The 26,212-nt window shown below is 43.7% G+C and overlaps 1 protein-coding gene across 1 annotated transcript in view; it reads left to right on the top strand.

Annotated features, from left to right (window-relative positions):
- Dgki (diacylglycerol kinase, iota) overlaps positions 1-26,212 on the top strand; it is a 423,919-nt gene that overhangs the window by 685 nt on the left and 397,022 nt on the right. The window contains exon 2 of the mRNA XM_013021551.1: positions 5-144. Within this exon, the coding sequence (XP_012877005.1) occupies positions 5-144 (140 nt within the window). The remainder of the gene's footprint in view (positions 1-4; positions 145-26,212) is intronic.

Here is a 26,212-nt window from a genome sequence, read left to right as displayed (position 1 = left end):
CGAGGGCGGCGTGGACCCGAGGGGCGCCGGAGCCGCGGGCGCCGCTGCGCTGGAAGAGCCCGGGGCTGCCGGCCAGAGGGACAAAGACGAGGCGCTGGAGGAGAAGCTGCGGAACTTAACTTTCCGGAAGCAGGTCTCTTACAGGTAGGCGCGGGGAAGGGAGTCGGGGCGAGGTCGGGCAGGTGCGGCCCCGGGGCGGGCGGACCGGGGCGCGGCGGGGTGGGGGGCACCCTTTGCCTTCCTGGCAGCTGGGGGTACCTTTCTCCGTCTCCCCCACCTGCACCTCTCTTCCTTCTTACGTCCCATCGTTGGTGGGCTGGAAGGAAGCTAGGGCGCACCTGGATTTTCCCTGGAACATCTCGGCGGAGGCTGTATTTATGAAGGGAGGGAATTCCCTGAGGTCAGAAGGAAAAGTGTGTGTGTGTGTGTGTGTGTGTGTGTGTGTGGTGGGGGGGGCAGGTGTGCAGGTGGGGCGTGTGAGGGACACAGATCCAGAAGGTGCCTGGCTTTCCGAAGCAAAGTCGTCAAAGTTGCCCTAAGTCAGTGCCATTTCAGCCACTCCCCCCGACCCCCCCCCCCCAACAGTGGACGGACCTCTGGCACTAACTTGCTAGCTGAGCTCACTCTGACAGGCAGGGAAGGACGTCCCCAAGCTGAAGAGAAATGCTTATGGAAGTTGGATCTGTGTTCAGATCTCCCATCGAGGACGGGTAGGACATCACTGTCTGTAGTTAGCCGCTGGAGACAGGGGCTACCTGTACAGGAGTGGTCCTTCTCTCCCGGGCGTGCCCAGAAGGAAGAGCTGTGGGGAATCCACTGCTGACAGGCTGGAAGGGAGGAGGGAGTGGGGGTGAAAATGGACCTTATTCGCATCTAAGGATGAATGCATTTGTGAGACAAGGTGGGCTAAAAGGCTACCAAATTAGGATTAAGAAAGAAAAGAGCCCCAAATAGTGTCAGGTTCCAAACCTAAGACATGAGGATTCAGTTGTTCCCAGGCTCCCCACTTTGCTCCCATCCCCCCGCAAGAAGAAAGATTAAGTATAAGCGACTACTCTGGGTGCCTGATGATTTTTAAAAGTCAAGAGGATCAGCACAGATGTGCACTTGCTGGGGTTCCAAGTATTTTTAGTTGGTTTTTATAAAATGGGTCAGGGACAGCAGTCTTATAACCCTGTTCCACTGGGGTTCACAGTCCCTTCCCGAAAGCCATCTAAAAGTATTAAGCCTGCCACACCATGTGCTATTATGTAAGCAAAAGCAGATGACAGAGGTGTGTGGGTTTGTGGGGGTTGCTTTATTTATGGGGGCAGGCGTGAATCATTGGGATCCCCACAGGCATTGCCGGGGCTGGAGGCCTGGCATCATGAGGACAGGTGCTGGGAGTCAGAATGGTGGCTTTGGGTGTTTCTTCATGGTCTTCTCCATGAACTTGTGGCTGCTGCAGCCCCGGCTTGCATTTAGTTCCGTGCACACTGAGGGAGTTTCCCACCTGAGTTGTTCTCTTAGTTACTCGTGCAGATCAGATCCAAAATGGATTTTATTTTTCTTTTTATATTTTCAGTTTCTAAAAATAGGAGCCTCGGGGAGCTCTTGGGAGGTATGCTAGGACACAGGCAGTTCTACTTCCTAGTTATGATGGCCTGTCTGACTCTCCAGGGAATCAGGACTACATCCAGCCTAATTTAGGAGCTGTGACTTGGGGAAGTGCGGAGGGGGGGCGGGGCAGGGGGACCAGCAGAAGCACATTGAAGGTCTGCTGGGCTCCAGGGCTTCAGGGCCAACAGCTTCACAAGAGTTCTAAGTATTCATCAGACTCCTCCTTGGGTAGGGCTACTGAGCCAGAGTTTGCAAGGGAAATCACTTCGACTTGCCTCCTGGCAGGGACACTTCTCTGATCCTCTCTCATGGAAATGTATCCGGTGTGGGGCTGCAGCTAGCTGGATTGCTCTTGAGCCATAGGCACATCTAAGTGTGAACACAGACAAATGCAGTCACAGAAAGGGACAGCACTCTTTTTGAAGGGAATAGTGTAATGCTGTTGCATCCTCCTTCTTGGATTTCATTTGTAAGTAAAGCTTTACTGTCTCCAAAGTTAGGGGGCCACCTATAGCTACATCCCCTCACTTGGCTGCTGACCATGCCTGCCTGTTCCAGACTTACAGCACCATACTGCCTGTGGGTAGGAGTTTCTTAATCAAGACTCCTCAGCTGAGGCTTAAGTACACTAATATCTGAGGACTGCTAATCTAGTTTTCTCCAAAGGCCGAACAATTGATCCTTGAATTCATAGAGCCAACCCAGCCAAACAAGGCTTTGCAGCTGTAAAGCCAGAAGACAGGTGATATGGCCTGGTGTGGATAGATCCAAGATAACCTTTCCATTTGGACCAGTATTCATAATTTTCTTTTGGAGTCATGAGACTTGCCTTGGGGGCCATTTCTGCAAGAACTCAGAGGGTTGCAGTTGGGTCCCACTGCTGTCTTCCCAGGGGGCTGATGAAAGAAAACAGCAGCTGCTTGGGCTGCAGTTGGGTGTTGGCTCCTGGGTGAGTGCAGCTTCCCTGGGTGAGGGAGGAAGTGGAGGACAGGGGCTGGTGGGACTTCAAGGAGAGAAGTCAGGAGGGTCTCAGGGAACAGAATTGACACAGAAAAGTTCGGTGGAGTAGAGGATTTTGGTTGCTTGTCTAAAGGGAACCATTTGAAGTAGAGAGGAGATGTGAAGGTAGGGAAACATACCTTTGGAAGAATGGGGGTATTTGCAAAATGCAACTTGATGTGAAAGAAGTGTGTGTGTGTGTGTGTGTGTGTGTGTGTGTGTGTGTGTGTGTGTGTAGCGGGGGTCTCATCTGCTCCTCCTGTTGCTAAGGAACATATAAGCTAGGGTTTAAAAATAAATGAAGAGTGGGTGGGTATATGCACTGACTCCTGTCTTTTTAGGAACCAGAGCCCTTTACAAAATGCCTTTAAATAACCATTTCTGGAGGCAGATTATTCATTTTGCTTGACTTTGACTTTGTTAAGTAAAATAAACCCCTAGATTTCCCCTCATTATTTTTTCTTTGTCAGCTTTTTTTTTTGAGGGAGGGAGAAGAGGGACCTTTTTTTTTCCACATGAAATTTTTTTCTTTTATTTCAGAATATGCACCCTTAGAGCAAATAGCTTTGTAGATTGTAAAGCTGAAGGTTTTGGAAGGCAGTGTAAGTGAGCTGGTACTTTTCTCTTAAAATTACTACTTCTTTTTTCTTTGCAAATTATGGTTCTGTAACAGATACATATGTGAGTATGACTATATAATATGTAGGAACTGGTTTTTTTAAATTGCTGTAAGATTCCCATTTAAATCAGTAAAATAAAAAAGGCACCTTTCAGAAACACACAGGGAAAGGGAAGTGAAGGCCCTGATGTTGGCTGTGTTCTATGGGGCAGGTACTGTGTTGAGTATGGTTGGGTATTGATCTTTTTGATGGTTCTATGGTTCTATTTTATAGAAAAGGAACCTGAAGCATAGAACTTAGACGGGAGGTAGATCTAACTCCAAAGAATTTGCTCTTTTTACCAAATCATGTTGCTTCCTCCAGCATTCACTGGTGGTTTGAGCTCTGGTCACGTGTGCATACCTGTACCCGTGTGTGTGTGTGTGTGTGTGTGTGTGTGTGTGTGTGTAGAGTGAGCTGTTACCACATCCACAAGCTACTCTGAGGTCATAATATTCTATATTATCTCCTGTAAACTTTATTCTTTGGATTGTGGACCTTTGGCTATATGATTTGAAGGAACTCATCTACCATTACAGAACTAAAAATGACAATAAGGGCTGGGACTGTGGCTTAGAGGTAGAGTGCTTGCCTTGCATTCATGAAGCCTTGAGTTCGATGCCTCAGTACCACAGAGAAAGAAAAAGCTGGAAGTGATGCTGTGTTTCAAGTGGTAGAGGGTTAGCCTTGAGCAAAAGAGGCTCACGGACAGTGACCAGGCCCTGAGTTTAAGCCCCAGGTCTGGCAAAAAAAGAAAAAAGAAAACAAAAGAAAGAAAGAAAAAGAACATAAGATCAGGGTCATTGGAAAATGGATTTGTTTTAGTTTTGAGAATAAAAACACCAACCTGACACTTGTTATGATTATGAACACACCTGTGTTAGAGGTCTGTGTGTCCTTTACAACAATTCCCACAGGCATTGTTTAGGTGAACCTAGGTCCAGTGGAGAGCTGTCCTATCCGGACCTCTTTGAGTAATAAGTAGTACACAACGAGTGACAAATGATGTTGTTTCTAAGAAGGCCTGGGCAGCTATCAACTCTCCTGAGATATCAATATCAGGGCTGTGAAGACATTCACTCATCAACCAGGATGATAGCACTTGACCTTTCTTAAAGGGAGTTGAATACAGAAGTAACATATACCTCTTAGCTTAGCCAACACACTAAACAATGACTTTTCATTTGTAGGTTGACCAGAATACAGTTCAATTATCCCTCAGTATCTGTGGGTAATTGGTTTTTAGGACCCCTTCAAATATCAGTATCGGCAGGTACTCAGAGTCCCTTATATAAAATGGCACAGTATTCGCATAACACCTGTGCTCATCTTCCCTTAAGCTTTACATTGTCTCTATATTACTTATAATATGTAACAGAATGCCAATATTGTGCAAATGGCTGTTCCAATGTATTGGTAGGGGAATAATGACAAGTATACTGTCTTTATGTGTTCAGGTCAGAGACAATTATTTTTTATTCCTCCAAATATTTTTAATCCTCAGTTGGTTGGCTCCATAAACACAGAACTCCCAGATAGAGAGGGCTTTCTGTCTTTCCATTTGTGTTTGGTCTGGCAAAAACAGATGAAGACAATGAAGAGTTGGAAGTCAAATTGGATACCCCAGATCTTGTTGTTCCTTTCATAGGGATCCAATATATTTGTGTGTGTGTGTGTGTGTGTGTGTGTGTGTGTGTGTGTTTGTGTGGTTTCTCCTGAATATTAGCATGCAAAACATCCTCTTCTGTAAATCAGTTTTATCTTATGTCTTTTCCATGCTTGATACATTGGTTAGATATACAGAGACTTCAAGATCAGATGAAAATCTTGGCTCTAGTTTAATGTCTCCTCCCTCACTAATTCCTTGGGCACTAAGTATTGGCTTCACGGGTTAGGACACACCCTAGATGAGATTTCCAGCTAACTGCTGTCCAGACTGCTGCTACTGCTTGGATTGATCTTCTAGAAGCTGGACTTTTGCCTGGTAGAGTTCCAGCAGTGGGCCCTATGGATTCAGGGCATGGAGAAATGGAGGAGAGATTTGCTCGTGTTTGATTTTGTTGTGGCAACATCAGCACTGCCTCATGGGGCCATATTAAATTAGATTAGCATTAGCTCTTTCCAATACTCTGTTTTCCAATCTCAGGAAATGAGGACTTCCAGGGAGGGCCAACCTGGCTACACTTCTCCCTTGGACTTCTGGGCTGTCATACAAGGAAGGATACATGTTCCCTAGGCCGCCTCAAGGGAGTGCTGGAGTTGAATATATCACACAACAGAGGCACCTAGAGAAACTATCATCCACACATTGGGACTGTGACATTTGTTCTGTCACCTAAGTATGCATTGGTCCCAGTGATTTAATGGTGAGTAATGAGTGCTTCTGGAACCCTGGAATTGACAGTGTTATTGCACAGAAGTAGTGGTGTGTGACCTTTTATTATTCTGAGGAAGGAAGCCCAAGAGCAAAGCCAAATCTAAACCTTTGGCTTTATTTTTCTTTACCAGGCACCCCTGTCACACACCTGTAATCCTAGCAACTTAGGAGGATCAGATCTGAAGATAGAAATTCAAAGCCAGTCAGGGCTAATATTCAGGAAAGGGAACCGGTATCCAGTTAACCTGTAAAAAGAGCTGGAAGTGCAGCTGTTGCTCAAGAGGTAGAGCACCAGCCTTGTACAAAATGCCTAAGGGATAGTGTCCAGGCCCTGAGTTTAAGCCACAGTACTAGCACAATGAAATAAAATAATAAAATATAGAATTAGGAATATATTCCTCAAGGTTTGTTGTGAAGAGTCAATTAAGTTACTCCTTTTCTTTTCTTTCCTTTTCTTTTTCTTTCTTTTTTTTTTGCTAGTCCTGGGGCTTGAACTTTGGGCCTAAGTGCTGTCCCTGAGCTTCTTTTTGCTCAAGGCTAGCGCTCTGCCACTTGAGCCACAGCACCGCTTCTGGCTTTTTCTGAGTTCTTTTTTGGAGATAAGAGTCTCATGGACTTTGCTGTCTGGGCTGGCTTCAAAACATGATCCTCAGATCTCAGCCTCCCGAGTAGCTAAGATTACAGGCCTGAGCCACCAGGACCCAGTTCAATGAGTTACTTCTATGCAAAGGACACAGCATAGAGTGATTTTTCTTTTCTTTATTGAGTTCTTAGCTTTTTTGAAGATGGAAATAGTACCTTAGCATTTGAATCTCTGGATCCTGTTCTTCTTGTTCAGTAGGTATTTGATAAATATTTATTGAATGAATAAATTAAATTATTATGTCTGTATAAATCACTATTCTTATTGGTCCATCATAATTGTGATTGTCTTCTCTTCTGAAATAAATGCCTTCCTTTTTCTTCTATGTATACTGCTCTGCAATCCAGGACTGGGTTTCTGTATACAATTTCCGGTTTGAGTACCTGAACTAGCCATTTAGCCAGCTGTTGGAGACTCAGGGAGGGTGTCAGAAGCTCTTCCTTAACCATCTATTTGCAGCTTGTCAAAGAAAAGGCCTTAATTTGCCTTCTGAGTAGCACTAATTAGCTCTCTGGTTCTCTTTCTGTCTGTCTCGTCCTTTTCCAAGGGGCAGCATTGATTTTCTCCTCAGGGAAGTTTCTGTTGACTTTGCCTTCTATGATTAGAACTTAACTCAGAGATGGCAATCCAGCATTCTTGGGGTCTGTTCGGACTTGCGGTCCTGCCAGCTGGGTTACTCCAGCGAACTCTACTGTGTGTGACTCCACTCACTTTTTCTTCCAATCTGTCCGGTTGAGTCAGGATGACAAGTTATTAAAGAAGAAGGTTTTCATCTCCTAAGTAAACTTTCCCTTTGTTTTTAACTCACTTAATAATAAAGTCTTAAAAGTGACAGCTACTTTTACTCATTGAACCCACAGAGCATGCCAAGAATGGCTTGTGGATTTCCCAGCATTCACTGTGCTCCGAGAGAGGTGGAAAGAACCTTGCTTGGGTTATTCTAAGGAGAAGTAAGTCATCAGGGGTGTGTGTGTGTGTGTGTGTGTGTGTGTGTGTGTGTGAAAAGTAACCCAATCTTTGCGTCCTGCTGAAAGAAGGGGCAGTGATTGGGAAGAGATAGGCAGAAATGTCTTCCTGGGTGAATTTCCTTCCAGCCCTGACTTCTGTGAGCTTTAGAAATGGAAGGAACATCATTGTAGCTTTCCAATGAGGATGTCCTCACCTCTTGTATCTAATGTCCTTGAGTTTTGGGTAAATGGACATTTACCACCAGATTTTTAGAATCACAAATGATTTTCTGATAAGGAACCAGTTTTGGTTTAAGCTGCATCATTAGTCTGGATTTTGTTGGACAGCAGGAAAGAAACATTACATGATTAAATCGGTAGTGACTGAACTGTAACCGGACTTCATTATTCTGACCCTTCAGAGGAATAATGACACAGTGCTTCAGAGCTTGGATTCTAGGTTCACCTCTCTACTTCTGACAACTGTGTGTCCTTCTGCAAGTCATTTAATCCCCTTGAGCCTTGGCTTCCCTGTCTTTGAAATGGAACTAGAGTAGTATTACCTCTGTAGGATCACTTGAGATTTAATTGAATTGATACTTATAATGCTGATTTTCACAAGGCCAATGCATTTGTATTTGTTACGATGGTGTTGTCTATATTTATATCCAGTTACAGATCAGATTCATTTATTATTCTTCAAAATATCCAATATCATATGTCAGTAACTGATAGTAAAATGGTCAGATAATATGAAAATGACCTAGCCATACATTTAAGAACTTTAATGTATGGGTTTTGACATTCATGGAGATGTGCGGAATATGTATTCTGTCTTTTGTAGCTTACGGAATCCTGTTCACTCTTATCAGTAATGAGAGAAGAGCAGCCCCCCTGAGTACTCTGGACTTTAGAGCAGACAGAGGCAGAAGGCAGAGCAGACAGGCATCAATGTGCTAACGAGTCAGGTGGCAGCCACCCAGGCTCCCACCTGGTCACTTAGAGCTGGTGGCCAGACGTGGAGGACAGAGCTACGGGTGTCAGGAAAAGATACCGAAATAAACACATACATAGCATTGGAAATAGAGCTGTCACGCATCACTCCAGGACAGGGCTTATTTCTCTGCTGGCCTGTCTTGATGATGTCTGCTTTGTGCACACAGACAATGGCCGGCTGGCCTGTCCTGACAATCAGAGGAAAAGCTTTATAGATGTTACCTGCCCAGGATTAAAAAAAGGAGAGGCTCAGCCTTCTGGGATGTTCTGTCCGTCAATTCAACCAGGCCACATAGCAGAATTTATTTTAAAAAAATACAACACAGATGGCTTTTAAATATTTATTGAACAAGTACAACTGGCTTAGGACTCTGAAATTAATTTTGAAGGGATAAATCCACATTTTGTAAAAAGACAAAGTTATGGCAGCCTGACTCCTTTTGTGTATCATGGAGAGCTTTATAAAATAGCCCAAAGCAGGTTCCTTGAAGGAACTAAGGCACGCTGTCAAGTGTGTAATTTCTTTGTGTATGAGACAGGTGGCAGGCTCCTATCAAACAACAACAGCAACAAACCATGAGAAAACAACTTTTATTTAAAACAAATGAAGTCGGGTATGGTGGCTCATGCCAATAATCCTAGCTACTCAGGAGGCTGAGCTCTGAGGACTGAAGTTCAAGGCCAGCCAGCCTGGGCAGGAAAGTCCATGAGACTCTTTATCTCCAGTTAACCAGTAAAAATCTAGAAGTGAATGCTCACCACCAGCCTTGAGCAAAAGAGCCAAGGGATAGCCTTAGTTCAAGTGAGAGTTTTAGCTCCTGAACAGGAACTAATTAAATAAATAAATAACAGATATATGAACAAACAAATGAAGGCAACTTGTTTAAAGATAAAGAAGGGCTGGGATGGAAGCAGGTAAAAAGGGTTCCATGTATTATTATTATTATTGTTATTGTCTAGTGTTTGCTTTCAGGGCCTCATTCTTGGTCATTTAGGAACTCTACCACTTGAGACACATCCCTTACTTTTCTTTTTTTACTTTAGTTATTTTTCAGATTGTATCTTGAACTTTTTGCCTGGAACTGGCCTTGGATCAAGATTCTCCTCTCTATACCACCCACATTGCTGGGATTACAGTCATATACTAACATTCCCAGCTTGTTCATTGGTAGAGGGGAGAGATTTACACTCATTTTCCCTGGGCTGACCATGGAACCACCTTCCTCCCAATCTCCATAGTCCATGTAGCTGGAATTATAGGTAGGTACCATCACACCCAACTCTGTAGAGGTTTTTGAGGGAAGAACTTGATTAAAAACAGATTCTCCTTTCCTTTTTTGGTGATGGTATTGGAATTTGAACTCAGAACCTTCTACTTCATAGCTAAGTGTCCTACCAGTTGAGCCATGCCCCAGCTCTTTTTGCTTTAGTTTGTTTTTCAGATTGTATTTTTTTGCCACAGCTAGCTTTGGATGGAAATCATCCTATCTCCTTCCTGTTTAGTTGGTATTGTAGACAGCCCAGCTTGGTATTTGATACGGAGGGTTTTATTAACTTTCTTCATGGGCTGGCATCCTCAGGGATTAGGTTCTTTCTCCCTTTTACATTGGTTCCCTTATCACTGCAAAATTTCAATGGCATATTTCTGTTTCTGTAGTTAGCACTGTCCTTAGTGTTTAAGGCTAGGCAGGAAGCTACACAAGATACAGAGATTGATTTTCCCTGGCCAGATGGACAACCACTGGGCTGTGTGGTGTTCCCAGCTCAGTAAGTCAGCTCGGATTGTTGCAGTCATGTACCACAGTTTGAATGCTTCTCGATGGCAGGTGTGTGTGTTATTTTCATAGTTTTTGAGGCTACAAGTCTGAGACCTGGATGCTAGCACAGCTGTGTCTGGCGAGGGCTGTCTTGGGTTGCAGATGGCTGCCTTCTTGCTGTGTCCTCACATGGCCAAGTGGACAGAGCCAGCCTGAGTTGTATATCTCTTTAGAAGGCTATGATCTCATTCATGCCAGCTCTACTTTCCATGAATGAATCTCGGCCTCCAGACTCCACCTGTACTGCCATCATTTGAGGCAGGTAGGGTTCTGGTGCATTCATTGGAGAGAGGGTACAGATACTCATCCTGTAATACCACCCTGCCCTATTCTTGCTCACAATGACCTAGGAAGCCAAGGACATCACTGTTCTTATTCTTCCTAGGGGTCTCTGAGAGCCCATTCCCGGGGCCACTGGCAATCCATGCACTACTCAGTCTTGTGTCAAGTGTATCCCAGAGAAGGAAGAAGGCTTTTCTTTGTCCAGATGCAAACTACAAATACTAGCTTCCTCGCTCCCTTCCTCTGGGTATTCACCACTGCGTGTGACTGACTGTATGGAGTACTTATCCAAGCTGCTAAGTTGTCGATGTGCAGTCCTGGAACTCTCAGTTAGGGAGGGGTATTAAAATCTCCATTTTGCAGAGGAGGACTACTGAGGCCTAGAGCTTAAGCACAAGCCAAGTGGCAGGCCATGATCTGTGCCCGCATTTATCTCACTTTGGTGGTACGGTGGTGGTGGTGGTGGGGGTGTCTATGAATTCAGGTCCTTGCAGTTGGGTAGGCTGATGTTCTACCACGGAACCACAGCTCCTGCCATATGTCTTGCTTAGTACCAGTTGCTTCTCTATTCTTGGGTTCTTCCTGCACCCTTGCTCTTCAGCTGTGTGCAAGTACTCATATACTCACAATTGACTGGCTTCTTCGACCGACACCTCCGGATGGGTGACACCTTGTATTTCATCTTAGGGTTCGTAACCAGGCTTCTCCTAGGACATGGAGAGAGGCCTTGACTGTGGCTGACTGGCAGGAATGTGTCCCTTTGATGGCCGCTCAGGTCTGAATGGCTGCACACTTCTCTCAGTTATCAGCAGGTCAAGATCAAGCTTTCCATGATGATATTCATAAACCATCAGAATTTCCCATTGCATACAATGTAGAAGTCAGTCTAGGGCCTGAGAAGATTGCAAGGATTAGAACTTTGCACTGATCCCTTTAAATTCTACCTCCGGGACAAGACCCGATGAAGGGAACTTGAAGGAAGGGGCACCGTGATTGAACATGAACTCAGGAGTAGTGAAGGAATGAGGACTGATGGCGTACACTTTTTCTAGCGGAAATGGTGGTTAGTGATATTTGATTAAGAAGAATTCTTGGAAGAGGTGGGTCTTTCACCTTTGGCTAATTGACCTGTTGTGGCCTCAGGTGTTGGGAATATTACTTTTCTGTAACAAGATCCTTCCTAATCCATGAGTGTATTCTTGTGCATCACTAGAGACACCTAGAAAGATCCAAAGACCCATTTCAAAAACCTGAGTCATTCTTTTCACATTTGAAGAGAACCTCCAGAATTTCTTTGGAAAATAAATCTCTCGTTCAAAAATAAGCATCAAAGGCTATTTAAAGATTAAAACAGAAGCTTTCCACGAGCCAGAACAGGATTACTTATAACAACAAAAAAATCTAAGGGCCTTTTTTTTTTAAGACCAATTTCTGGAGATTTCTTTAACTGTTAATACCGGCTAAATTTAGCTACTTAATAATAATAAAAATGTGCATGGTGCATTGAAGGATTACCATTTAGAAACTTCTTTCACATACCTGATCTAATTTTACCCTCAAAATAATCGTAGCAACTCCGTGTTGCTTTCCTAGCTAGTGTGTACAGATGGAAAAGATTCAGTAGCTGAAACAGCTCGATGGTTTCCCTCGGCCAGTAGCCTGGGAGGGATAATGGTAGTCCCCAGGTGGATTTGGGGATCTGAAATCTGAAATCTGAATTCCAGTTTCCACATGTCTGTCTATAGCAAGACAGATAGCAGCATTCGCCTCTTGTTAATTTTACGGGCTTGAATGTACCTCCATTGTTACTCAAGTTGGAATCAACTCCTAGCTGGCATGCCACGCCCTATGTCTTGATTTGGCAACCAACATCACTTCATTGATAGCCTCATGACCCTTCCATTATACATGGAAACATGAAGCCATAGAATAAAGGTCTGTGTTGGCTGTTCCCTCTACTTGGGGGGCGGGGGAGAAGAGGAGGCAGAGAGAAAGAGATAGGGGGGGGTGGAGTTTTCTTTGCATTAGTTGCTAAGCAGCAGCCCTTTCATTGTAAAGGAGATTCAGTTCAAGTAATGACATAGGTATTCCAAGAATAGCATTTCATTTTTATAACAAGCGCATTTCAGGTCTCCGTGGAGGACATGCTCTGGCAGTTCAGTGATTTTTTTTTTTAGGGGAAGAAATAGCCACCTCAACATATTTGTTAAGTATATGATGAAAATTAATTCAGCCGCGCTGATCACTTAATAACTAGACTTCTGCATCCCGCCACGTGGTGAGTGGTGGGCAGCGATGTGATTTTCATATGTTGCAAGTCTCAAGAAAATATGGTAGAGAAGCAGGTATGTGTTGAGGCCATTAGCATCCGTAGCTACCATCCCCGTGGAATACGGTGGGTAGGTTAGACTTCTCGCTTGTTTGAGGTAGTATAAAGTAATAGGTGGAAATGTTGTTGCAGCTAACAACTTGGCACGTGGCCAAGAGTTCACTGAATTGAGGTTTTTCTGGCACTAGAAGACTCTTAAAAATGAAGATAAAGAAAAGATCAGTATGATGATGTCCCTCTGTGTGTGTGTGTATGTGCAAGAGAGACAGAGAGATAGAGAGACAGAGAGACAGAGAGACAGAGAGACAGAGAGACAGAGAGAGAGAGAGAGAGAGAGAGAGAGAGACAGACAGACAGACAGACAGACAGACAGGCAGGCAGGCAGAGGGGCAGCACTGTGAACCTCCAAGCATTTGCGCCATCTCTGTTGTAACTGTTATGGAGTGTTTGTATTTGTGTATAGACAAATCTTTACAGAATTGCCCCATGGGAGTAACCTTTGTTGTTTTCTGAAAGTGTGCTGTGCATTCTACCCTGCTTTCCTCTCCAAGCCATTTGAGAGAGAAAGAGAGAGAGACAGAGACAGAGACAGAGAAACAGAGAGACAGAGACAGAGACACAGAGACAGAGACAGAGAGAGACAGAGAGAGACAGAGAGAGAGATAGAGAGAGACAGAGAGAGAGCAAGAGAGAGAGAGAGAGAGATGCCTCTTTCTGGAACTAGCTGGGATGCTTCAAAGCCAGTGTTTAACTTCCAGTAAGTTTCTTTTCATCTGAGGCAAAGTCCCTCTTCCAGGAACCACAAGTGATGCTCAGCGGAAGGAATATGTGGACGAGTTCAGACGGCAGACAAGCTATTCCCACCGCACTGTGGAGCTCATTAGTAGGATTGTTCTCCAGCCTCTCTCCGGCAATGAATGCCTCATGTACTGTTTCCTGGGTGCACTTTTTTTTCTTTCTACAATTACTTAAGACAGCTTTGGCGAAGCAGCTCTGATGTTCTAGAAACCCATTGTCTCTAAGGGGAAATCAAGTCAAGAAGAGCTGGGAGGAGAGGATGAAAATCTGTGACCCCTCCTTGGCATGGTGGTGGGGCAGGGCACACAGTCATCTGCTCTCAGTATTGTTCATTGCAATGGCAGGAATAATTATGGAGGCCCTACTGTGAGCTAAGTGATTATTCAGTTAATTCTTCTGACAGCATTAGTGTAGGGTAGAGGCTTTGAAGGCAGTGACTAGCACGTACTAGATCTCCATTCAAATGAGAGCCAGCTCTCAAGTTTGGGTGGAAACATTAATACATATTTCTTTACCCAGAGCAGGACCCAAGGCTCCAGGCTAGATTTCTACCTGTTTCTCCTCTGACACCTCACCATACTACTAACTTATCTAGATTTGTGGAGACTTAGTTTTTTCCCCTGTGGCCTTTGGTTGTGCATATGGCCAAGTACGGTGCAGGCAGCTGCTGTAAAACTCATCCCCAGAGCCAAATTGCCTGACTGCCAATTCAACAAATTACTGATGACATTTTCAAAGTTTTGCTTAGGTTGCAGCAATTGCACTTCAAGACTTGTCATTTCACTTAGCTAAATGTTTACTTGGCATGTTTTAGATGTATTTCAGACACTGAAGACTTCTAGAAAGTTCTAGATCCATCCCCTTGCCTGTTCATCTGTTCCTCCCCAAATCCCTCTATTCCTTATTCTCTCTTCCCCCTCCTTTCTCTTTTTTCCTCCTTTTTAATAGGAAAGGACAGACTCTCTCTTATGGACCACTCTCCTATCAATTCAGTTTCTCAGACTTAGGTTGCCTGTATCCACCTGTTGAACCCATTGTAATGAGGAACATGTCTATGGTCACCTTTTCTAAACTTGTTATTAGCTCTTTATCTGAGAAGAACTGGTGAACTTTCTCTTAGAAAATGTTTGCAGGGCTGATAAAAACAAAAAAGCCCACCTGTACTTTGGTTAAATTTATAGCGGGTGGCCAAGAGCATACTCTAAGGGTAGTATTTAGTATTTCAGGCCCTGGGCTTGTGCTGTCTGACATGGTAGACATCAGCCTCTGGTGCCGATTAAAACTAGCTGAATTCCATTAACCACAAAATCCAGTTCCTCCGTTGCATTGACCACACATAACCAGTGGCATCTGGGAGCTGTACTGAGAACACTTTCATCTCTGCACAAAGTTCACCTGGACATCGCTGCTTTGAAGGACACGTGCATACACTAATTTATCAAAGGCACAGAAACTCCTGGCTAGCCATCAATGAGTTAGGAAGTCTAGTTGGGTTCATGCATACTGTAATCCCAGCTATTTGGGATTGTAGATAGGGATTGGAAGGATGAAAGTACAAGGTAAGCCTGGGCAAAAAGTTAGCACGATTCCATCTCAACAAACAACTTGAGCATGGTGGTTCAGGTTTGTAATGCCAACTATGGAGGAGGCTGAGGTAGGAGAATCACCGTCTGAATTCAGCCCTAGACAAAAATCATGAGACTCTTGTCTGGAAAAATAAACCAACCCAAAAAACTATAACAAAAGGGCTGGGAGTAAATGTAGCTCGATAGTCGAGTGCTTGTGAGGCCTGGAGTTCAAACCTTAGTATGGCCAAAAGGAAGTCTATTTCAGAAGTTGTGCTGGGTGCCAATGGTTTACACTTGTCATCCTAGCTTCTTTCAGGAGGCTGAGATCTGAGGATTGCAGTTCAAAGCCAGCCTGGTCAGAAACATCTCTTAAGACTTTGATCTATCATTAACTAGAAAAATGCTGGAAGTGGAGGTATGGTTCAAATGGTAGAGAAATAGCTTTGCGTGAAAAAGTTAAAGAAAGGATAGAACCCAGTTTTGAGTTCAAGTCCAGTACCAGTGTTCACAAACGCGCACGCGCGCGCACAGACAGACAGACAGACAGACACACACACACACACACACATGCATGCACATTATAATTTAGGAGTGTAACTGGAAAGGAGTGAGCTTTCACACAGGACCTTTGGGAAAGGTCGGACTTCATACTTCCCATCATGCCTCTGGTCACGGTTCTTCCCCTCCTCACTACAGCAGTGACTGGCTTCTCGAATGATAAGGACAGGGAGCTTGCCCTCAACCTTCTTCATAGGCCACACCTTCTTGTACTGCCAAACACAGAGAACTCTAAGCAGAAGAAACCATGTTCTATGGCTTTTGGGTAGGCTGGGATTTTGCCATCTAAAATAGCTCAGCCTGTGTTGGTTGCATATATATGTGGGGGTGGGTGGGAAGAGTGACAGGTGGGGAGATGGTTGCTGCTTTCCTTATCTGTAGGGTCCTGAACTGATTCCCATCAGTCCAAACTGATGCGAATTAACCTGGAGTATGGTGGATCTGTAGCTTCAGCTTGTGTTGTGAATGTCACAGAAACTGTCTAGCATTTGTTCTTAACATGAGTTCTCATCCTGTTCAATAAACATTTATCTTGCACTCACTGGGGAGACATGAAAGCAAATGCTAGGACTTAAACCTTCACGTGGTTTTCCTGGTGCCCAGGGAGGAAGACCTGAGGACATTAAATAGAGGGTTTCAAGGACAGAGCAAGAGCCCCAGGAAGACTCCCGTGGATTTGTGCAGATTCTCTCTGGTGCTTTGAACTGCCAATATTGCACACAAGGGTGTTCTAAAAATAACCCTGGTAATGTGCATCCTCTGCTGAAGGGAATGAGATAATTTGTGAGGATGATGAGAAATGGGAAAGAAGAGAAGCCTCCGAAGATGAGAATGAACTAGACCGGGCACCACGGGCTCCAAAGCATGTCCACATCCCCAGGACTTCCTTTGAAGCTGTATAATTGAAAAATGGGAAAGAAAAGTAAGTTCTTAAGAAAGTATTGCTGAGAGATATTGTGGTCCCCCCAACCTGTGTTTTATAACATAAACAGTCCCCTAGATAAAAACCTATTTTGTAAAAGTAGCTATGAAATAATTTGTTACCTGTACAAAACACTATTTCAAACTGTTGGTGGGGAGTTCAAAGTTGTATAATAGATGGTTCATATATTTAAAAAACATTTAAGTTGTTTTAACCTATTGGGGGAAAATGTATTGAATGCTGCTGGGTACTGGTGGCTCATGCCTATGATACTAGCTATTCAGGAGACTGAGATTTGGGGATCAAGGTTCAAAGCCAGCCTAGGCAAGGAAGTCTGTGAGATTCTTACTCCAATTAATCACTTAAGAAAAAGCCAGAGGTGGGCTGGGAAGGTGGCTCAGTGGTAGAGCGCTTGCCTTGCATGCATGAGGCTCTGGGTTTGATTCCTCAGCACCACATAAGCAAAAAGAAAAAACTGAGAAGTGGCTCTGTGGCTCAAGTGGTAGAGCACTAGCCTTGAGCTGAAGAGCTGAGGGACAGAGCTCAGGCCCCACGACGGACCCCCCCCCCCAAAAAAAAAGAAAAAGCCAGAAGTAGAGTTGTGCCTTAAGTGGTAGAACACTAGCTGTGAGTAAAGGACCGAGTTCAAGCCCTGAGTTCAAACCTCATGACTGGTTGTATGTGTTTGTGTGCATGCACATGTGCATGCGTGCGCACACGTGTATACACACAGACCGAAATGTATTGAGTGCCTCCTCTGTCAAATACTCTGTAAGTACTATTTAAGTGCTAGAATGAAATAGAAGTTAGAACCTTTGTTATATCTTTATGAAGAAAAGAAGCAAGGTCTGCATGTTATATATATTACAGGATTATAAACACAAAGAGAGAGAGAGTCAGTGGGGCAGCTTGGGAGCCCTGAGGAAGGGAAAGGGCATCAGACTGGAAAATGGAAGATCTAGAATGTCCGGGGGTCTCACGTGTTTTGGAAAGGGAGGAGGACGTAGCTAGGTAGAAAAGGGAAAGGCCGGGCCCCATTCCAATCACTGATTCAATGGAGAAAGCATATCCTAGCTTCTCTATGGCAAAGTAGAAACATCATTTTGGGGCCCAAACCACTGGCTTAAAATCTTTTTGACTAAAAGTCCTCAAAATAAATCATTTGAATTGTTTAACCTAAAAATCCCCAGATAAAGGACCTTTGCCAGGAGTTCTGTCTCCTTTATAGTCCTCGTTCACTAGCAGTCTGAGCAAAGATAAACAGCAGGCATCAAGTGATGCACATGCGTCTCATCCTACCTGGGCCACGGGAACACGAAAGAGGGACAGGTTACTTCTGTTTGGGAGACATTTACTTGGAGCACTGACTTTAAAGAGTTGGTGGGATTTCAACCGGAGGAGGTAGAGGCAGGAGGAGAAAGCAGAAGCTATTCCAGGCAGCAAGACATGTAGGAGAAATGACTCCTACAGGCAGGTGGAAACACAGGACAGATTTGTGCAGTCCCTGTGAACCATGGACTTATTTTTGCTTTGCGCATAAGGCTGGGGAGGGAGGGTGGATGGCTTGACAGGGAAGGCAGGTGAATCGCTCAGGACAGATGTCCTTGAGAATCTGGATTTTGTAATTCGTTGGGAGCCATTGGAGGGTTTTGAAAAGAGAGGCCAAGTCCTCTACTCAGATGTGGGAAGACCCTGAAGCCAGTATTGTTCCAAAAGCCAGTGCTTTAGAAGTGATACTGCCCGCCTGCCTGACTCCCAGCACTGCAGAGTGGGTAAGAGCTGCCCAACTCCTCCCTGGGCATGGAGAGGGAGGGATGCTTGTACTCTCTGCAGTGCCCCTGGTGGTTGAGATGAGGGCTTTCCCTTTCCCCGTCTTTGAGGCAGGCAGTAGCAGGTCTGTCCATCTCCAGTCTCAGCTGAGAATGTCAGATGTCTGAGTCTGACTGGGACCTCATTTTTTTAACGTCACATACTGTAATAAGTAGCGTTTGAATTTCATACCAATCCTGAGTATTTTAGCAAACCACCATCATTTTAAGTTCCCAAATACAGGTCAATACACAGAAAAATTTGGGATTGTGGCTTATTGCTCAGAGATGGATTTCCTAAAATATTTGAAGAAAGTTCTTAGTATCGTAGGATTAAAAAAAAATGAACGGGATAGTTTTCTCCCTTCCTCCCCCTCCCCCACCTTGATTGTAATATCTAGGAATCTGAAGAAATTAATGAGAGAAATGTGTGTCCTGAATTGGTTTGAAAACTATGGTCAAGCAGGTGAAAGGTATTTACTGTCAAAGAGCTTGTGTTACCACCTGACCCCGTTGAATGTACAGAGATTGGCAGAATGAGTTAATAGGAATACAGATACTTTTGAAGGGAAGGAAGCTTTGCTTTCAGCTACTCACTACATACTGTTTTCAGACACAAATCTCCCATAAATGGAATACAACACTATGGTAGGAATTCCATGTGACCAATTTTGTCTTCTGGCTTTTATACCGTTCTGGAAGGCTGAGGAGAACACGTGCTATATTCCTTGCATGTTGTACATTGCGTTGCTTTGCCTGAGAGCTTGCAGACACCCTGCATTTTGGGAATTCACCATTTCCTTAGATAAACGGCAAGTAGGGAAAAGTAGGAGCAAGGAGGGAGCAGTTTAGAGATCAAAGTAATATTAGCATACAGGAAGGAATAGCATCTTGGTTTAAGGCCACCGAGAGTAATGAGTAATTTTAGATCCAAAGGCCCATGTGATCTGCTTGCTGTGGGAATGCATCTTGCAAATGAATTTCAGGATTAAGGAGTAGAAATTAGTTTTCCACCAAATTCAGTTAATAATTTTGAGATGATCAAGCAATATGGCAATGATATTCAACAATATTAAGCTTTGCGATACAAAATTTCATTTTTTCCATGTTAATCAGTGAAACCAGTTTGATTCTATTTATTTTATTTTCTAATTTAATTTTATTGTGAAGGTGATGAACAGAGGGGTTACAGTTACATGCGTAAGGTAATGAGTACATTTCTTTTTTTTGGTGTGTGTGGGGGGGGAGTCGGTCGTGGGGCCTGAACTTCTGGGCCTGCGCGTTGTCCCTCAGCTATTCAGATGAGTACATTTCTTGCCAAACATTGTTACTCCCTCCCTTGTTTTTCTCCCCCTCTCCCTCCCTCCCTACTTCCCCTGCCCAAGTTGTAAAGTTTATTTTCACCATTTTGATTTTATTGGAAACAAAATGTGACCCCCCCCAGCTTTCCTCCCACCCCGATGGACTATTTAAAATAATCTTCTCTTTGTGACCCTAGATCGACAAAGGCATAAATATACTTGGAAAAGAAATCAGTCAATATCTCACTGGTCCATACAAGTTAGAAAATACAACTGCCTTCTACTAGCGTGAATGTGTTCATTGAAGGCTTCCCTGTGTGCACATGGGGCTTGCTTGAATGTCACCTGCAAACCCTCAGATGGATCTTTCTCTCTCTGAGCCCTGGATCTTTCTCTCAGCCCTAGTGACTTTATCCACAAAATGGTAGTTGGGATTGGATTGAAATAATTTTGTATGCACGTTGTAAACGGTATAGCCCTTTATAAACACACGATCGTGATGAATTTTATGTGTGTCACCTTCCATGCCAGCATAGGGAGATCCTATGAACTTCTCGGGGAATTAAATTACCTAATGGTAGCTCTCAGAGGTTAACTCATGATCTAATTTGGAGGTGTGCAACTGCTGTGTGTGAGGATGAATCAACTTGTGGGTTTTATTTTCCTCTATACAGTTTCACTAATGTTTGACAGAGGCAAAGCTTAATACATAGCTCATAGTTGGAATTACAGGGTTATAACAATCTAATACTTCCTTTCCTCATATCCCTTTTCCCCAAAGCTGTTAGGATGAATGAACTGTTTCCTCTGAATTCCATATTTGTGATTACACATACTATTGTACAAAGTACTGTTCTGTGATTTTTCTGTGTTGTCTGTTATGCAAAGATGAGGAGTTTGATTTTTTTAAAATCCTTCCCTCATGTATCCCTTCCTCCATCCATCTAGTATTTTCATTTTTATTTAAATCACTGATAAATTCATATACTATCATAACTTCCTAAAGCATATCTATAACTGAGACACCCCTTGTTCTATGAGCATTCTTCCTTTCTTGTATTATTGGTCTCCTTCCAAAAATCATTTTCATATGAACTTGTTCCTAATTCTTCCACCAATTCTTAACAGAGCCATGAAACTGCTATTGTATTTAGTCATATTGAATATTATTTCTGTTATCAGTTTGGTCAAATTGTTCTGTAGACATCCACCCTGTTTCTCTCTATCATCTTTTTGGATTGGTTTTTTACCTAACTCTCTTTTTTCCCTGTTGCACTGATTTTTCCATTGCCATTTTCCCTAGTTGGCTCCTCTGTTTTCTGAATTTCCTAGCTTTTACATATTACAGGTTTTTTTTTAAAAAAAATTATGTCTTGTTTAGTAGAACATAGCAATGCAAGGATGTCAGCAGCAACAATATCCTAGATGAATTTTGTTTTTCTTCCGAGGGATTTCTCATAATCATTTTAGATGATCAAATTGAAAAAGTTTCCTGGGATGTGAAACATCCTGCAGTCACTTCCTCAGGAAATGTGTAGAGGAGTTCTTTCAGGTATAACATAGCTTTTATTTTTTTTTTCATCCTTTATTCTTTCTCCTTTTCTTTCCTGGGTCAGCAGGCTAGAACTCAGGGCTTGAGCATTGTCTCTGAGCTTTCTACCACTGTGAGCTACAGCACCACTTCTGGTTTTCTGGTGGTTAATTGGAGATCAGAGTCTCATAGACTTTCCAGGCTGGCTTTGAACCACGATTCTCAGATCTCAGTCTCCTGAGTAGCTAGGATTAAAGGCGTGAGCCACCAGTGCCTGACTCGTTCTGTATTCTGAACTGGGATTTTTGTCAGGGTATGGAGTTCTAGGGAAAAATTTTCTCATCAGAATTGTGAATACTTTTTTCTGGGTGCTTCTCATCTTTCAAAATTTCAATTGAGAAGTCTGATTCCATTGTGCTTGGTAGTAACTTTGTTTTTTCTTCTTTCTAGTTTTTTTTTTAATTTTTTTAGTCCCCCTTGCCCTGCTTTTTTTCTTTGCCAGGGCCTACCTTAAGGCCTGGGCACTCTCTGAACTTTTTCTGCTCAAGGCTAGAACTTAACCCCGAGAGCCACAGCTCCACTTCTGGCTTCTTGCTGATTAATTGGAGATAAGAGTCTCACAGACTTTCCTGCTCCTGGCTGGCTTCAGATCTTAGATCTCAGATCTCAGCCTCCTGAATAGCTAGGATTTTCAACACTGGGGACGTGGTATACAGCCCAGGCTCACTTCCCTAGTTCACCTATGTTTGCAGTGCTGAGACTACAAACATGTTCCACCAAGCCTGGCTTGGTTGTTTTTCCTTATGTCTATTCTTCAGCAATTATATAACACCTAGCATGGGCACATGAATTCATGGTTTGAGGAATATGTTTTAGATCCTTTTCTTCTCAAAGCTTTTAGTTCTAAGAAATTTTCTAATATTACTATGAGTGGTAGAAAATTTTCCTCCATTTTTATTTCCAGTGATTTTTTTTCTTGGAATTATATTCCATGTCTGCTTGACTCTCTTCCTCTAACTTTCTTTTATATTCATTTTCTCCTTTAACTGTGTTACGCTTTCTGGGGAATTTTCTCATTTATCCTCCATCCTTTTATTGGACTTTAACTTCTTTGTGCTTGTACTTTTAATTTCTAAGAGCTCTTTCTTGTTTTGTGAAGTTCTTTTTTATATAAAGTCCTTTATTCTTGCTTCCTGGCTTTAATATCTTCTATAACTCATTGAGAATGTGAACTATGATATTTGATTTTATTTATTTGTTTATTTGCTTTGGTGTTGATCCTGGGACTTGAACTCAGGGCCTGTGCACTGTCCCTTAGCTGTTTTGCTCAAGGCTAGCACTGTACCATTTGAGCGATAGCTCCATTCCTTGCTTTTTGGTGGTTAACTAAAGATAAGAGACTCTTGGAACTTTCCTGCTTGGGCTGGCCTTGAACTGTGATCCTCACATCTCAGCTTTCTGAGTAGCTAGGAGTACAGGTGTGAACTACCAGTGTTCAGGGATATTTACATTTTTTAATGCACATTTTCTTCAAAAACTTATTCCTTTTGTGTTGGTATCTTCTTTCCCTGTTGGTGACTAGTCAAATATCTGATGACACAGCAAGTACTATCTCAGAGAGAGGCTCACTGGACCTGAAAGCAAGTTCCATGTACTTGGCTGTGACTTGTGGTCCTGGTTTGTTTCTTTAGGGAAACCCCTAAGTATTAGTTTTTTTTTCCTTATAGAAGAATTATTTCCTCTCCTTTAGAGTTTTATAGCTAGCTGTGTTTTCTCTGAGTCTGCCTTTTAATTATTTAGTACGCACACTTTCAGATGATCTCTATACTTTTTGTAAGAGGGTTTCGCTTTCAAACTCGCTTATGGCTGGTATTTTCAAGCTCCCCTCTGGTTTAGCTCTTTTAGAAACAAAACCTTCAGTTTGAAGGGTGTGTGTTCTGAATGAAGGTCTAAGGGCCATTACAAGTACATTATATTACCAAGGCTGTTCCCAGCCTCTTTTCCCCTTCCTCCAGTCTGGGTGCCTCTAATTCTCAAGCTTTCCCACAGTTCTGTGGTGTGGACCCCTCTCTGCCTTGTTGGCTTCCTCCTTGTTTGTATACATTATTTCTAGTCTCCTCTGCCTTGCTTCCATTCAGTTTACTCTCTAGCATCCACATGTTTTATTATCATCGCTATTTTCTTTGTTCTTGTGAGTTCAGGCCTTTATTCTCTTGATGTTTGTGCTAATGAGAGTTTCTGGAGGGAGTGGGAGTAAAGGCATTGAGTCCACCTCAACATGGTGAACTGAGTTTTGTTCTATCCCTTTTTTCCTAGTAAGAACAATAGCAAATTTAACATATTTATGTATTTCCTTAGCATTTTGAGCAATCGTGCTTTCAGTGTGTCTTCCATCTAAATAATTTTTTGAGAGATTTGTAGGCATTTCTCCTTTCTTGACAGATGATGATAAGAGACAATTTAGCTTCATCTTCGGAGTTCCCTGGTATTGACTCAGTTCAGTTGCACTCATTCAGCTCACCATTATCTTTCACCCATCAACTGGTTTCATAAGCAACTCGTTCCCATTGATTCTCAGCAGCTCCTTCCTAATCCCTAATTCTGAGCCATTATTTTTATTTATTTTTTTATTTGTCATTGTTTGCCAGTTCTGGGGCTTGAACTCAGGGCCTAGGCTCTGTCCCTAAGCCTCTCTGTGCTCAAGGCTAGTGCTCCACCACTTGAGCCACAGCGCCACTTGCGGCTTTTTTGAGTAGTTTATTGAAGATAAGAGTCTCATGGATTTTCCCACCTGGGCTGGCTTAGAACTGCCATCCTCAGATCTCAGCCTCCTGAGGAGCTAGGATTACAGCCCTGCACGGGTGCCTGGCTGAGCCATTGGTTTTCTGCTGAAAGCAATGCCCTTCTCTGAAGCTTGGGCTCTCTTGGCGTTCTGAGAAACCCTGAGACTTGTCATTCTCCTAGCAGCTCAGATGTCATTCTCCCCCAAACACCCAGAGTTCGTTTAACACCAATAAGGTGCTTGGTCTGGGATTTCTAAAGGACTGTGGCTGGGGACAGGCTGCTGCTAATGAGGTGCAAATTGGCAGCATCTGGGGAGTGGCCAGGCCCCAGTGGAGGGGGAGATTGCTATGACACATGCAGAGGAGAATGGCTGTGGGCTGGAACAAGTGACACTTCAGCCTTTAGCAAGGCCCTCATGCAGTGGCCTTTGCAGAATGCTGGAGGCCGGTCTGGGTGCACAAGGCCCCACCCCTGGTGCGGCTGTCAGTTGGCTAATCTCTTGGCTGGCTTGGCTGGTGGCTTTCCTTGCAAGTACAAGAGTTGTGATCACCCATACAGCTTTTTCAGTCATTAAAGGGACAGCTAGAAAGGCCTGCAGCCCCCAGAGATAGAAGTACTGTCTGTCCTTGGGATTAGAAAGCTGGAAGGTTAATAGGTCAGGGGTTGGTGATGGAGAAGCAGTTAGAGTAGCAACAGCTGAGACCAATGGGGCACGCTCTTCCCCCTGACCATTTGCTGTGCAATGAAGACTCTCACTTAGACAAGTCACCTCCGTTCGCTCAGCAGCTGAAGAAGGTTCAAGCTTCCTGAAGGTGTTTTCACTTGAACGATCCCCAAGATATTGGGGTAGAGTTGTGGGTGGAAGGAACCAGAAACTACATTCTGGTGGAGGGAATCTGAAGGAGGTAGGTGGCCAGAAGATGTTCCATATGGGGTTCAGTGGAGTTGGGACTCTTGGTTTGTCTCACAAAGCAGGATGCTGGGGCCTCCCAGATGCAGTCTGCTAATGAGGTGCTGGATAATTGTGAGCAACTCTCTTATCTAGCTTTGGTACCCTCTCTTTTGTGTCTCTTTATCTCTGTTCCTTTAACTTTATTTTCAAGAGCATATTGGGTTCCAGACTAAGTTGCAAGCATGATAGAAATGAATGAAATACAGCTCTTCTCTTAAAGGAACTCCCCTTCAATCTGAAGCCGTCAGCTATAGCAACAGCACAGTTTTCAGTGGTGAGAAATGCTCTGTGTTAAACAAGTGTGACACGATGAAGGCAGATGGGTGGTAATGCTCTCCGAGAGGGTCAGGAATGCTTTCCAGCGCAGGTGATATGTCACTATGACCTTGCTGGTGAAGATTGACTATCTAGGAAGACAAGGTAATAACACAGTCATGGAGGAGGGGTGCACTTTTGAAAGACAAAGTGGCCTATCCTAGAAGGAGCAAGTTATTTGTTGATACTGGCAGGTGCTGGACGCCCTGGCAGCCAGTGGACCAGGTCATGTGATGCGATGCTTGCTGCACGAGTTTGGAAACCACGTTATTGGTGATCGAGTTGTGGTGGGCTGTGTGGAGAACTGAGATTTGCTAAAGGGGGAGGCTGGTGAGATGATCTTCAGAACCCTTGCCTGAAACTCTTGGGTTCTCTGTGTGGGTACAGAGAAGTGGGTCTAAGAACACAGCTTCGTTGAGGAGTGCAATCTGGTATAGTGTCTGTGGGTAGGTGTTTCAATGTAGGCTGCGCCCAATAGCTATATTAAGAGAGAGCGCTGGGTTCTGAGGGAAGCTGAAGTTTGAACACCCGAGTTGTGTCTGAACAGCCTTTGAGCATGCTTTTGACCATGGCGAATGTCCCTGACCTATCTATACCTGAGGATCCCCACTTTGAAATGAGCGTTTCTACCTCTGTGTAGCTGGGAGGGGCTTTGGAGAAGACTTATTTGATAATGACTTTGCTGTTGTTTAGGGCATTGGAGGGGACAAAGATAATTCAAAGTTCAGGGCCATTGCTAGCCATGGGCACAGAGAGAAAATTTTACCTGTGCATTGATTTTTGTGTGATACACTTCAGCTTCTCCTTGAGTTTTGGAGAATGAATCTCGTGGGATTTTGAGGGTTGGGAGGTGAGATTATATATACAAAAATGGTGTTGGACAAAAAGCCCTTCGTTCTCCAGCTGGGTCCAGTTAGGAATGCACTTGTGTGGTTGCTGGCAAGGTTTCAGATGGTGCTTAGTGAACTTTAAACCTAGGGGATGATTATATTCTGGAACAGCGTGATGAACATTTTGGCCCAACTCT

The sequence above is a fragment of the Dipodomys ordii genome, unplaced genomic scaffold (genome assembly GCF_000151885.1).
Source record: "Dipodomys ordii isolate 6190 unplaced genomic scaffold, Dord_2.0 Scaffold56, whole genome shotgun sequence".
Lineage (NCBI taxonomy): Eukaryota > Metazoa > Chordata > Mammalia > Rodentia > Heteromyidae > Dipodomys > Dipodomys ordii.
The sequence above is the reverse complement of the archived record's forward strand: the minus strand, read 5'-3'. Positions and strand labels throughout refer to the sequence as shown.